This window comes from Anas acuta, chromosome 10 (assembly GCF_963932015.1).
Source record: "Anas acuta chromosome 10, bAnaAcu1.1, whole genome shotgun sequence".
NCBI classification, from domain to species: domain Eukaryota; kingdom Metazoa; phylum Chordata; class Aves; order Anseriformes; family Anatidae; genus Anas; species Anas acuta.
The window spans coordinates 179,382-193,173 of record NC_088988.1 but is presented as its reverse complement, the minus strand read 5'-3'; the positions used below and the strand labels follow the sequence as shown (position 1 = coordinate 193,173).

The 13,792-nt window shown below is 47.7% G+C and overlaps 2 protein-coding genes across 3 annotated transcripts in view; one reads left to right on the top strand and one right to left on the bottom strand.

The window, feature by feature from the left end:
* PHLPP2 (PH domain and leucine rich repeat protein phosphatase 2) overlaps positions 1 to 4,772 on the top strand; it is a 32,626-nt gene extending 27,854 nt beyond the window's left edge. For both annotated transcript variants that reach the window (XM_068693284.1, XM_068693285.1), the window contains one exon: positions 35 to 4,772. In XM_068693284.1, coding sequence (XP_068549385.1) covers positions 35 to 1,174 — 1,140 coding nt within the window. In that variant the 3' untranslated portion in view covers positions 1,175 to 4,772. The remainder of the gene's footprint in view (positions 1 to 34) is intronic.
* Positions 4,773 to 5,497: 725 nt separating this feature from the next.
* On the bottom strand, positions 5,498 to 8,369 carry MARVELD3 (MARVEL domain containing 3). The gene is made up of 3 exons (XM_068693322.1): positions 8,247 to 8,369; positions 8,009 to 8,109; positions 5,498 to 7,869 (listed from the first exon to the last, which is right to left on the bottom strand). Exons 1-3 carry the CDS (start codon positions 8,303 to 8,305, stop codon positions 7,259 to 7,261), a joined length of 771 nt encoding a protein of 256 aa, XP_068549423.1. The 5' UTR covers positions 8,306 to 8,369; the 3' UTR covers positions 5,498 to 7,258.
* Positions 8,370 to 13,792: the final 5,423 nt, after the last annotated feature.

Genomic DNA, 13,792 nt, shown 5'->3' with positions numbered 1-13,792 from the left:
TCTAATGTTACTGTTTTGTTTCTCTTGTCTGCAGGACAATAAGGTCAATGGTGTGACTTGCTGTACTCGGATGCTAGGCTGCACATACTTGCATCCTTGGATCCTGCCCAAGCCACATGTCAGCTCCATTCCACTGACTGTACAAGATGAGCTGCTACTTCTAGGGAACAAAGCTCTCTGGGAATACCTTTCTTACACAGAGGCTGTCTCAGCTGTGCGCCATCTACATGACCCACTAGCTGCTGCAAAGAAACTCTGCACTTTAGCCCAAAGCTATGGTTGCCAGGACAATGTAGGTGCAATGGTGGTGTGTCTGAACATCAGTGAGGACAGCTGCACATGTGAGATGCATGGCATCAGTCTTCCAGGCCCTGGGGGATTTAGTTCCACCACCACCAAACCAGCCACACCTTCATCTAGCAGCGGAATTGCTTCAGAGTTCAGTAGTGAACTGTCTGCTTCTGAGGTTAGCAGTGAGGTGGGCTCTACTGCTTCAGATGAGCACAATGCTGTTGGTCTTGATGGCAGCTTGCTACCACGACAAGAGCGACGTTGCAGTCTACATCCTTTGCCCCCATTAAGTATCTTTCAGCGCCAACCTTCCAGTGCCACCTTCTCTAGTAACCAGTCTGACAATGGCCTAGATAGTGATGATGAACAGCCTGTGGAAGGTGTGATGACAAATGGCAGTAAAGTGGAGGTAGAGGTGGACATCCACTGCTGTAAAGGAAAGGGCCTGGAGTTTGACCCTCCTGCCTTAGAGTACAGCTCCTCTGCTCCAGGGCCAGAGGATGACTCTGGGCTTGTCCTCCTCATTCAGAGACAGAACAGTATAAACAGTGGCACTGCACAGGGAGCAATCAAGGAAAAGTGTGAACTGCAGAAATCTCCTTCCACATGCTGTCTCTATGGAAAGAAGCTTTCCAATGGCTCCATAGTGCCCTTGGAAGAGAGCCTTAACCTCATCGAAGTAGCCACAGAGGCACCCAAGAAGAAGACGGGCTATTTTGCTGCTCCATCCCAGATGGAGCCAGAGGATCAATTTGTGGTGCCACCTGATCTGGAGGAGGAAGTGAAGGAACAAATGAAGCAACACCAGGAGAATGGAGCAGATCAGGAGCGGAAAGAGGAATCTGCAGTGGCTCTGCCAGATGAGTTTGACACAGCTTTGTAGCCCCTCAAGTACTGCTCCCACATTGTTTGTCCCAGGAAGCTTTGTCCTGTAAGGGCTGTCTTGCTCTTCAAAGAGTGCTGGGATCTGCAAAGAGTACAGGCGTCTGCTGCTTCCTTAATGGAACGGAGGGAGAATTGGTAGTGCTAAGGTTTGGGCTGTCCACTTTTTGCTGTAGTCTGTTGTTCTGTGAGTATTCAGATCAGCAGCTGAGCAATGTGTTGGGGACTGTCCAGAAATTGTGCAAACACTAGTAAGAAGGCAGGTGTTCCAGCACCTGTCTCTTACTCCTTGAACCCTGAGGTTCTGCCAGCTCTGCTGGAAAGGAGCTGGAATATGCTGGGGGAGGGGGAGAGGGGCAGGGTGGTAGTGGCGTTAGCTGCTGAGGGGACAGTATGCAGCGTTTGGAGTCCTGTGAATATTTCTGACATAGGTCCTCCTGGCAGCACCTGACTTCATTGTTCCTTGAAAGAATACAGCCAGTTGCAATGAAGCTGACCCAAGAATGGTTTCCTACATGAATTGCAAGCACTTTTACTGATTGCACTTAAGCTGTTCTGTTCCCCTTCAGCCCAGCACTTTACTACTTAGGGCCAGGGGAGAGAGCACTCCAGTATCCCTGTCCACAGCAGGTGGGGGGAACTTTTCCCAGTGGGTATTTGTTAGGGCACTAGAGGACTCAGGGTCCTGGTGTTCTGATGAGCACCAGTGCAGGTAGAGTGAGGATTATAATAGGATCAGGCTATGCAGAATGAAAAAACACACAGCTGGGTGATAAGTGGTTGTCTACTGATGCATTTTACATGGGGCATGGAAAAGATCAGCTCTGGACTTACTGATTGAGGTAACATGTAGAGCTAGTGCTTCTATCTGCAGCGCACAGACACAGCAACTTGTCTACTTCCATCACAACTGCTTCACAGTAGAGGCTTCCTATATCCAGAGGACGCATCATGAAACCATGAACTCCTGCTTGTTTTAGTGAGGTATTCAGTCTAAGAGGAAGCCAAGGTGTAAGCAGTGGCGTGTTGCTCTTAGCCAAGCAAGCGGTTGGGCTGATCTCCATATGCTGGGGAAGCGTTCCATGTTCTTTCCCACCAACATAAACTGCACTGTCTTTATTATCAGCCACAGCATCTTTGCTTGCAGCTAAAAGTAGGAGTCAGTGCAAATCCAGAGCAACCTCTTTTACGTGGTATGTGCCCAATTTGGCCACAAGCAAGGTGAAAGCATCTTTGTTTCTGCTTAGTTTTCAATGGAAAAGGAACAATTTTTCACCTTAAAAACAACTTTGTCAGCAGTGGGGAAGAGATGTTTAAAACAGTCCCACTAACGGTGAACTGCCCAGTCTACAGTTGGCAGAGGCATGGTGGTTCCATTAAGATTTTTGGTGCAGGGCGTAAGTTGGCTGCTTATGTCATCATCTCATGTAAGTGCTGTGAAAAGACCGCAGCCCCCATCGTGTGCAGATCTGTCTTCCCTAGCTGGCAGAGAGCTGGACAGCAGCTTCCCCTGTCATGTCAGTGGTGCAATAATCCTGGCTATAATGTGGGCTAGTGCCTTTTCTTCTTTATTATATTTATGAAAAAAATGTGAAAGTTTCTTCTCAGGAGCTCTGAGGGGCTTGAATTGTATATTTTTTATCAATTTCAGGCCTTGATTGGAAGGAAATACTGTGCAGACAACTTGTGCGATTTTGACAGTAGAGATCTTTTGACAAAATCTAATAGAGTTTTACTTAGATTTCAGAGCTCCTTGAATTTCTTCTCACTAAGGGAAAAAAATGTGTTTTTACCATGCATGAGAGCAACTTCTTAGGGTATACCTTGTGGTAGTTACAATGTAATCATGAAACAACCCCACTTTTTTCCAAAGTTTAAACTCACCTGAGTTTTGACTCTGTTTAAAATGTCTGCCTCACTTGGAGAGAAACGCTTACTCTTGGAATCGTAGAAACAACGTTTTGAATCCTCCAGGCATAGAAATAACAGACAAACCCAAATCTCTTTCAGGTTCTCTTCATTTTAAGTATGCAGAAAAGGTTCATCCCAATATATTTGACAGTAACTTTTAATTCCTTCACTGGCAGTAATGTCACCAAATACGTGTGCCCAGGCCAAAAGTGTCTGTTAGCTGAGTAGGCTGCAAAGCGGTCTCTGTTCAGTGTGGGATTGATGCAGAAATACACTCTTCTTTCTGAATAAGACTGTGACAAACCTTGCACTTAAGAGAGTGGTAGATGTTAATGCAAATCAGGACTCTTTCTTGCACTGTTGTAGAAAATCCAGTGTATCCTTGCCAGTCTGAATCCCTAGCACTTAAACCCTTTTGTTTTCCAGCCTCTCTAGAGATGTCTCCTTGGTCATCTTCATCTTTATAACATCAACTTACATTTCAGGCTTCTGAGGAGCACTGCTGTAGGTGGAACACATACAAAAAAAAAAAAAAAAAGAAAAGAAAAATCTAGTGAAGGACTCATAGCTGAGGATAGAAAGTGTTTTCCCAGGTCTCTTCCTTGAACTTCATATTCGGCTTTTGGAGATGGCATCATCTCCACTGAGCCACATCACTAAGAACCTCTCGTTCTTCACAGGCTTTCCGGTAGAGGTTCTCGACTTGGGGTCATCAGGCTCTCTTGTCGCTACTGACCAATGCCAGACCTACAGTGTTCCAGGTGGCCATAGCCAAGTTAGGCTGGTGAGTTAGCGTGTCTCTTTTCAGTAGTTCTGGCCCTAATGAGCAGGCCAATCAGAACAGTTGCATTGAAGACACTGTCCAGAAAGGCTTCAGCAAAAGGAACCAATACAGGTTATATTCAGTGACACCTGGTCAGAATTTGAGTATTAAGGGCAAGGGATAGCCTCAGAGTTGCTCCCAGCACCTGAATCAGGCCCGGTAGAAGCAGCGCCGCAGATTGTTGGAATCTGATCAAAAATCCTCAGCTGGATGGGTGAGGGTAAAATCCAAGAAGGAGTAAGTATTTCCCTGACTCAGGGAAAGGCTGCTTTGAGGCCTGAAATTCTTCTAGTATACAGGATGTTAAAGCCACAGCTAAAGCCCTGGGACTTCAGGAAGTTTCTACATTCCTGAATGGTGATGGCTTTCACCTCACTTGCCAAAGGGCCATTTTACAGGCTGTAGGTTCACCTCTTCAGTTTTTGTGCAGCCATTGTCTGCTCTTCCCTGGTAGCCTGAAGACTCAAGTGTATTTTTTCCCCATTTATTCCATTTTAAAATGTTACCATTTTTTTAAACTTCACTCATGACTCAGCACATTAAAAAATGTTTGCAGCACACTGCCTATAAAATAATCTTTTTCATGCTTTTTGTTTTAATAAGGAAAACATTTTATGTATCTCACTCTGGCATGCAGCTGTAATTATTCCTCTTATTGTACATGGGAGTAGATTGTTCAATGAATGCACCTTCAGCACGGCGGCCTGTGTGTGTATTGCTTTGGAGAGGCGAATAACATTGCTGGAAAACACTATTCTATTGATTCTTTACTTGGATGTATAGAGCAGTTCAGGAAGGAAGAATATTTTTGCATCAACTTTTCAGCTGATTTAGCAATAAAGATTTTTACTTTTGTCTAATTATATATTTTGATTCTGTTACTGCACTGGAGGGGACATGTGCAATACCTCAGACAAACATAGTTGTGGCTAGCCACGGTCATGCTGTAGGGTCCCCCTTGCTGAGCTATGTGCTGCTTCCACTCATCAGCCTTCCATACAAAAGTTACTTGCGGAACACTGTGAGGGTGGAATTCATAATACCAAATATTAGGCAGCTCTCTGTAACCTAACAGAGGAATCCTGCCTGTGAACTTGCTCTAAATGGTACTGTACGGCTCTTTAAAAGTAACTGCAGCAAGCAAGAAAAACAAAATCAGCAGTAGGACCACAGTGGACTGTTCACATAAATCCCTGCATTGAAACACTCAATGCATCTGGCTACTAAAAGAAAGGAGAAATCAAAGAAACCCAGAAGTATCTGGAGTGTTACTGTTTAGAATGTTTTACTTTTGTATCTCTGGTTCCAGCAGTGTTCCATAGTTTCAGAAGCTGTGAAGATTTAGTGCCAGTTAACCTGGAGATACATCCATGACGAAGCACACAATTCCGGTGTAGTGTGGACTCTTAATTTTTGGTTTTCCTATATGGGCAGAGTTGGTCTGTGAGACCAGTGGTGGTTCCAGCTTCATATAAATAATGCACATTGTGGGCACTGCTCTGAAATGACATCTCATTCTGAGGCATGATTATCTGAATCTGGTGCTAGTTTTCTTTCCCCCGTTAAATCCATAAAAACACAACCAAACAATGACAGTTTTTTAAGAGTATATTTCATCGTTATGTGCTTACAAATAATACAAGATCAGAATGTCATTTTCCCAGCTTACACGTTAGGAATGTTTTGAAAACAATGCATGTCTTAAACCACCTCTCTGAGCTTTTAAAGCTGTTCCCTGATAAGCCCAACTCAGGGAGTAAACTTGTACATAACAGTTTTGCTTTTATAAAAGATCATTCCGTACAAAAGGGTGCCCTCACCAAGAGAGGTTGAAAAGAAGACATGTCACAAATTAGGCTGAGTATATTCACTGTTCTGTAAGGTTATTTAAGGATTCTCTGATGGCAATATAAACACCGTATTCAAACTGCCCTGTTAGTGCCAAAAGAGCTATATGAAGCAATAATTAGCTGCCACAACCACCAGCCTTATTCCTTGCTTTAAGAGCTCTGTTTAAGAGCTCAGTGGACAGTCACAGATCCTTTGTAGAAGTTTCAGCTATGGAAAGCTGTTCACTAGCAGAAGTCATAGAGTCATAGAATGGCCTGGGTTGAAGAGGACCTTAAAGATCATCTAGTTTTGACCCCCCTGCTCTGGGCAGGGTTGCCAACCACTAGAGCAGGCTGCCCAGAGCTGCATCCGGTCTGGCGTTGAATGCTTCCAGGGATGAGGCATCCACAACCTCCCTGGGCAGCCTGTGCCAGTGCCTCACCGCCCTCAGTGAAAAACTTTCTCCTAATTTCTAACCTAAATCTCCCCTGTCTTAGTTTAAAACCATTCCCCCTTGTCCTATCGCTATCTACAAATGTAAGCAGGAGCTTCCCCTCCTGTTTATACACTCCTTTCAAGTACTGGAAAGCCACAGTAAGGTCTCCCCAGTCTTCTCTTCTCCAAGCTAAACAAGCCCAGTTCCCTCAATCTTGTGTGTCCATGACAGATACCAGCTGTGCTACCTGATACCTGCTGGGAGATTATCAACATCAGCTATCTTATTTTTAGGAAGGTGCTGGGTACTACATTTTCCCATAAGCGATGTCCTAGTACACAAAGTACTAGATGAGACTGAGGGAGAAACCTAGAGCCTAGTTAAACCTCTCTTTCAACGATCTACATTTGTGAGCAAAGATTTCTCCAGAAGAGTAGCACAGTACGCTCCCTGACTGCATAGCCTTGAAGCATTCAAAACCAAATGTGCTAAAGAAAAAAATGGTTTTAGCAGTGGCTAAGAGAAAATACATTGTTGGAGCACATCTGAGATAACCGGACTCGGAGTATCATCAAAGCTGTAATTGAAGGCTCTCTTCCAATTTCAGTGGCTGACCAGTATAAGAGGTGAGAATGGTCATTCAGACATGCAATTGTGAGAAAACAGATATGCACCTGATTTTTATATTTATCTAACTTGTTCTGATTAATCTATTTGTTCCTGTTTTGTTATTTATGGTGACTTGCCAGCTACTTGTAGCAAGATCTCATTGGAGAACAAGCCTTGAGCGAGGGGGTAGAAGCACTACCTGTAAAGGCAGCTTGCTAGAGTCAACAACAGCCATTTTCTACTAAGAGAGCAGCCAGATGAAAACAATCCGCGGGACAATGTGTCCACTAATAATTCAACAATGCAAATCCAAGTTTGAATAGCTTGGCTTTGCTATATTTGGAACTATACTGTTTCTGTGTCTGTTCTGTTGTAGCATTAAGGATACACTGTTAACAAGCAAGAAAAATGTGTTGTTTCACCTCAGTAAGGAGGCTGGCAAAAATCCTGAGCATTACTAGAGCAGAGGAATAATTCTAAAGCTCATAGACTTGTACTGGCTTCTGTTTCAGTTTGCGAACTGTTCTGTACCCCTTGACAGCCAGGCCAGCACTAAGCAGGTAGGCCATGACAGCTGTGCAGCCTAAGAGGCCAGCAGCAATCTCTGCCCCATGTAGGCTGCACCGAAAGCCCTGATAGCCTTTGCTTTGGTAAAGCTGCTCTCTCTCTTTGCACACCGATGAATTATAAACCTCCAGCAAATGATGGAAGAAATAGTACAGAGCAGGCACCAAGCCAATGCCTACCACTGCGTCCAGGGTGCATTCAAGTAGGAGCCATGCTGGAAAATGCCACGGTACCCGTAAGACGCCAAACAAAATGAGAAGGCAGGAGAAGACCGTTAAAGACCCTCCCACGGCCATTGCTGCCCTCGCAATTGGCAGCTTGAGGAGGTGGAAACGCTGGTCAAGCTGCCGGGCCTTCTCCCCGTCCGCTCCGCCGAAGCCGCTGTACGCCCCGCCGTACTGGTAGTAGTGGATGCCCCCCAGGCTGGCGACGCCCGTGTAGCCTCCCGTCGAGCCGTAGGACACGGAGCCGCAGACCAGGAGCAGCGCGGCGAGCAGCGCTCCCACCACCTGGCAGCAGGCTGCAAGGGGAAGGGCACCGCGCTGGGGCCGGGCCGGGGGCGGCCCCGCGCTCGGGAGCAGCCCCCCGCCGGGCCGGGCCGGGCCGGCTGCTCCGCCTGGGCCAGAAGCGGCTCCCGCCGCGCCCCCGGCCCCGCTCACCCCTGGCCGTGCACAGGTACCGGCAGCGGCGGCACTCCAGCGGCCCCGGCGCGGCGGCGCGGCTCCCCGGCGGTCCCTGCGGCCCCGCTCCGGGCACGGCGCTGAGGAGAGACAGAGGCGTGAGGGGAGGGGGGGGGGGGGAGCCGGCCCCCTCCCACCCCCCCCCGCCGCGCCCCTCGCGGCCGCCCCGTCCCGTCCCGCCCCGCCCCCCGCCGGGCCCCCCGCGGCCGCCCCTCACCGCCCGCCCGCCCCGGTGCCTCCCGTCCGCGGGACGCGAGCGCCGCTCCGCTCCGCCATGGCCCGGCGCGGCCCCGCCGGGGGCCGGGGGCGGAGCGCGGGGCCGGGCCGCGGCCTGGGGGAGGCGCCCGCCCCGCCCGGGGCTCGGCGCGGCTCCCCCGGCCCCGTCCCGCCGAGGCTCCCCGCAGCCCTTGGTGGCGGCGCGGCCCCGAACCCCACCCGCCGCGCGGAAGGCGCCGTCTTGCGCCTCTTGCCAGCCGAGCCCGCAGTTTTCCACCAGTTTCCGCTTTTCCTGCGCTGCGGCCGCTGGTGAAGGCGTCCTGCCCTCGGTTCGTCTGCCACCTCAGGCCTCTGTCCCGCCCCTCTGTCCCCTTTCTAAGCAGAAGTCGCAGCCCTTTGCGTTTCTCCTGGTACCGCAGCTGCACCGTGCGCTGCGGTATTAGCTGCCCTTCTCTGGACGCCCCTTGCTCCCCTACACCCTCGGTGTAATCAGACCTGTACACAGCATTCGAGACTTGAGTACATCGGTGCTTTAAATCATGGAAACATGACTGTCTGCCTTGTCCTTTGTCTTTCCTGGCGATGTGCAGCAACAGGACTGTAGCCCGATACTGCGAGAAGCCTGCAAACTGGAGTACTGCAGACTCAGCACTGCCCATCCTCTCCATTTCACCCTATTCCATGAAGGACAGGATATCTGCAAACTTGCCTTAAAAGTTACCTAGTCTGGGGATAAGAGAGAAGCAAAACAAAATAACTTCTTGTTCAACCCCATTTCAGATGGGGGAAAAGAGTTGTAGGATGATGTAAAGTTAGGAAATGAGGAACTGTTGCAGAGCCTAGAACAAAAGCTCTGGAGACTGCAGATGCTCATCAGTGAGACTGTTGCACGTGCCACATGCCTTTTGGTGTGATCATGTTTCATCACTCATGTTCATGTGTTAGAACTAAGACCTCCTTGCTGCCATAAACAGGATGAGCTTAAAAGTCGTTAGCAACCCTTTGTATAATTTTAGGATTACGGGCAATGCTATTTTTCCTAGTAGAGCTGTTAACTGCTGTGAAAGGGATATGAACGACCAAGTTATGGGTAATTAGAAGGGGTGGAATAAGCGTTTCTTATGCAGTGTTGTGCTGATCATCCAGCAACCTGAGCCAAAATTGTCTTCAGATTTTGTGATGTGCTGGAATTACTTGTTCCAAGAAAGACAGAGCTGGGAAATACTGTTGATCTGGTGGTGCATCAGTGTTTTACTAGAGTGTTTGCTGCCAGCAAGTGAGGTACAAACTTCAGAGCATTGCAAAACTGAGTCAATCTTATTCCATTTATGTTGCTATATTGAGAATTGTTAACAAAATGCTTTGCATCATGCTCAAATTATCACAGCTGGTAAACCAGCTGAGCCTGGTCAGCATCACCTTTTGGATTCCTACTCTCACTGCAATGGGTAGCCACCAACAGAAGAGAGCTACAGGAAACTCAGGGCACCTGTATTAACATTTAGCTCTTCTTTGGCCTCCCTCTCTCTCCCTCTCCCTAACCCTGCCCCCTCTTTCCTCCCCCCTTCTCTCCCCCTCCTTTTTTTTTCCAATTCTGTTTCTGGCTGACCCTGATGTCATTGCTGCGCTAAGGGGTGGGAAGGGCCTGGCCTGGCTCGCCATGGACGAAGAGCTCTGACCTGGTTCAGTGCCCTCCCTGGGAACTTGGAGGGTGAAGCAGAAAGGGTGAGTTGTGAGCTGCCTCATATTTCTCCAGCGTGAGGCAGGTGGGACCTGCAGCACAATCGCTGCTGAACACCACAAACAGGTTTATCAACTGTCCCACATAAATAAATAGTCACAGGAACAATGAACTCAGCACGATGATGACGATGCAGCAGTGCTGCAGAAAAGAACTGGAGGTGTTTGTGAATCACAGACTGAACTCAAGTCCACAATGTCATCCTGTTGCGAAAAAAACTAACATCACTGGGGTGTATAAACAGAAATGTCACATGTAGGACATGTGAAGAAATTCTTCTCCCCCCTCCCTTCCCTCCCCCCGCTCTTTTCTAGAGCAAAAGAAAGCTCTAGAAAGATAACCAATGAAAAAAGATGGAGCACAGTATTTTCATTTGCATGAACAGGTGTCTATTCACAACTTTCAAGCTTGTTAATAGGGAGGCATCTTAACTTGCAACCTTGTAAAAAAATCTGTCAAGAGAAGGGGAGTGTTTTGGTCTCCCTGTTTGCTGTTGGCATGTTCAGGAAGCAATGTTCTTAATGTGACGTAAAAGAGATGTGATTTAGGTATGTACACACACACAAAAAAAATAATAAAAAAAAACGCTTCCCCCCACCCCCTACTCCCCACACACTGCCTCCACCTCTTCCTAAGGAGAAGAGCAGCTGTCACTGGAGCAGATCCATTGGCAGGTGGCAGGCCTCCATCACTGGGACTCAAATTCAGTCATGAGAGGTGTTGACCTGCCTGTGCTGTAAGAAAGTGAGGTGGCTGGTGCTGCCCACCCCACTCACTGCAAGCTCAAGGTGTCCCCTTGCCCTGCAGGGCCACCATGCCCCTTTCCACCCCGTTCCCATTGGCTGGTCACTGCCCTCTTGGCTTCAAGGCCGTCCAGGGGGCAGTTGCCTCAACAAACCATGCAACAGCACAAGTATCTGAAGTCATAACTCAAACACTTACACAACATTTGCCTGGATGTAAGCAAAAAGGAAGGCTTGGCAAGGTGTTTCTCTTTGCAGTGCCTGCATGCTGGAGCCAATAGCACTCATGCTGTGGGGAGCATTCTTCGCAGCAGCTGTAAGAGGACTTGCAAGCCCTTCATTGTGGCTGCCGGGCCTGTAGTTCATCAGTGCTGCTGATGCTCGATGAACTTGGGGGAAGGTCTGCTTTTTTCATCATACTTGCAAGTGTCCTGCACATGGATTCAAGGCCAAGGCTGAGCAGCGCACAGTCCCTCATGATTGTTGGACTCTTTCCCTTCCCCAGTGCTACAGTGATCAGTGGCTGGGAAGAGAAATTCAGATTGTGCAGCACAGCCAGCATCAAGCTGTGGCACTGCAGTTGCAGACATTGGTATTACAAGAGGTCCACAAGACCTTATGGACATGAAAGCATTTGGTCTTTACACTCTCTAGTTTTCTTAACAGAGAGGAATTGCTATGGTGGGAGCTAACGCTCATTAAGGCAGGTGTATTAATGCACCTGTTTCCAGCCTGGACCAAGGCCTGCATAAGAGAACTCTACAAAGAGCCTCAATGTGAATGACTACCCAGAGTATCTCTGTCCCCACTGAAATGCCCCATGTGCATGCACAGTGTGAGTCACCTTGATCCACTTTCAAAAGAAGTGCAGAGATCACACAGGCCCCAGAAGCCGCTGCTCCCCTTTCCAGAGCTCATCTCACAAGGGCACCGGAAAACGTTTGCTGTACACAGGCTACTTTTCCAGAATTCGGTGTCTAGCTAGACTGTGCAATTTGCCTTTCATACTTTTCAGATTTATATTTCTGAGGTCAAATCAAAATTCATCCTAATTACAGGCAGGTAGGTAAAGTAGGTACTATATATTTTGGAGTTACTAGTTACTGGCTTTGAGTCACTGTGGATTCTGCTGTCTTTCTGGCTCCTAAATATTTGCACAGTTTTGTATAACCTAGCTATTTTGTTGTTGTTGTTTGTTTGTTTTGTTTTGGGGGGAGGTTGAGTTTATGGTGGTTTTTTTTTTGGTTGGTTGGTTGGTTGGTTGTTTTTGGTTTTTAGCTAATTTTCTGCCCTGATTCTGCAAAGAAATGCTGTGCTCAATTTCAGCTGAATGCTGGACAATTAAGATTGCTGGAGGCACAACCATTGTGATGGTTTAATATATGTGGATATATGCAAGTTTGGCAAAACAGCTCTGTCTATGCACAAGGCAGATTTAACTATGAATTTGTGCAGTTTTCAGAGTGCTCATGTGACCTGACCTGTAACAGACAAGGGTTGTTCCTTGCATTTCAGGAGAGCTTCTGCAGTGTTGTAGATATTATAGATGTATGTAAATATTAGGAATCAATAAACAGTCACAAAATTCACCAGAACCAAGGAGTCTCCAGGACTATTTGCTTATCTAAGTGAGAGATTAACAAGGAAAAATCACATACTTGGTTATTAAAAGCAGATTTAGCTGGAAATGACTAAACAGAGATTAGGCTACACAAATACTTGTGGAAACCACCCCTGAATGGTTAGGGTTATGCCAGTGTCAGAAAAGACTGGACAGAAATTGATGAAAAGAAAAGCAAAATAAGAGAAAATAATTACTGAAGTGATTTGTAATAGATGCCAGTTAATTTTTGTGCAGAGTACTGGTTAAGTGTCTGTCCCTGGAGCTGTATACCCTGAAAAAGAGTGCAGAGCACATGCACAAAACTCTACCGGTGCATGAAGTGCCTGCAGCCTGATGCAGACACAGGTTTGTCAGTGCAGTGATGCTTGAGTTCATGCCTTAGTCAAGCAGCTGTTTGTCAGTCCTCCTTCGTAGCTCTGGCTGGTCCAGGAAGAAGCGACTGCTTGGCCACCTAGATTTGGACTCTCTTCACAGAAACAGACCTCTGGGCAATCAGAACAAGGTAGTACCAAAGAAACATTGAAGCCATTACCAAGTTTCTTCTTCCACTGGGAAGAGACAAAGGCCAATTGCTGAAACTACAGGAGAGGGAGATGAAGAGGTATGCAACAAAAGACCTTCAGGGGAGACCTTCAGCTGAGAAAGAGGAACAGATGGTAGGGACTAGCAAGTGGCTGGAGGAGTACAGGGGGCAACCAACTGCCTTACTGGTAGTAATGCATCCTACAGAGTGTGGCCACCTCTTTTGCTGCACTGTACAAGGGCAGGCATCCCTGTATTTGGAGAATCAGAATCAAAGTCTCACAGAATGATTTGGGTTGGAAGGAGTATTAAAGATCATTTAATTACCCCCACCCCACCCCTTCCACACCCCCTGCCATGGGCAGGGACACCCCCCAGTAGGCCAGATTGCTCAAAGCCCCATCCAGCCTGGCCTTAAACACTTCCAGGGATGGGGCATCCACAGCTTCTCTGGGCAACCCGTTCCAGTGCCTCATCACTTTCAGAGCAAAGAATTTATTCATAATGTCTATTCCAAATCTACCCTCTTTTAGTTTAAAGCCATTCCCCCTTGTCCTGTCACTGCACTGCCAGATAAAGAGTCACTTTCTAGTTTTTCTATAGCCCACTTTAGGTACTGGAATGCCTCTATAAGGTCTACCTGGAGCCTTCTCTTCTCCAGGTTGAACAACACCAACACCCTCAGCCTGTCTTCATAGAAGAGGAACTCCAGACCCTTGGTCATCTTTGTGGCCCTCCTCTGGACTTGTTTCGACAGGTCCATGTCCTTCTTGTGCTGGGGGCCCCAGAGCTGAACACAGCACTCCGGATAGGGTCTCATGAGAGCAGAACAGAGGGGGAGAGCCACCTCCCTCGCCTTGCTGGCTACACTGCTTTTGATGCAGCCTTGAATACAGTTGGCTTTCTGTGCTGCAAGA

Bases quoted from the DNA above. Each gene is read 5' to 3' on its own strand.
- MARVELD3 (XM_068693322.1), bottom strand. From the start codon at position 8,305: ATGGCGGAGCGGAGCGGCGCTCGCGTCCCGCGGACGGGAGGCACCGGG. The intron at 8,110-8,246 runs GTGAGGGGCGGC...GTCTCTCCTCAG, and splicing joins GGCACCGGGGCGGGCGGGCG to CGCCGTGCCCGGAGCGGGGC. The intron at 7,870-8,008 runs GTGAGCGGGGCC...TTCCCCTTGCAG, and splicing joins GTACCTGTGCACGGCCAGGG to CCTGCTGCCAGGTGGTGGGA.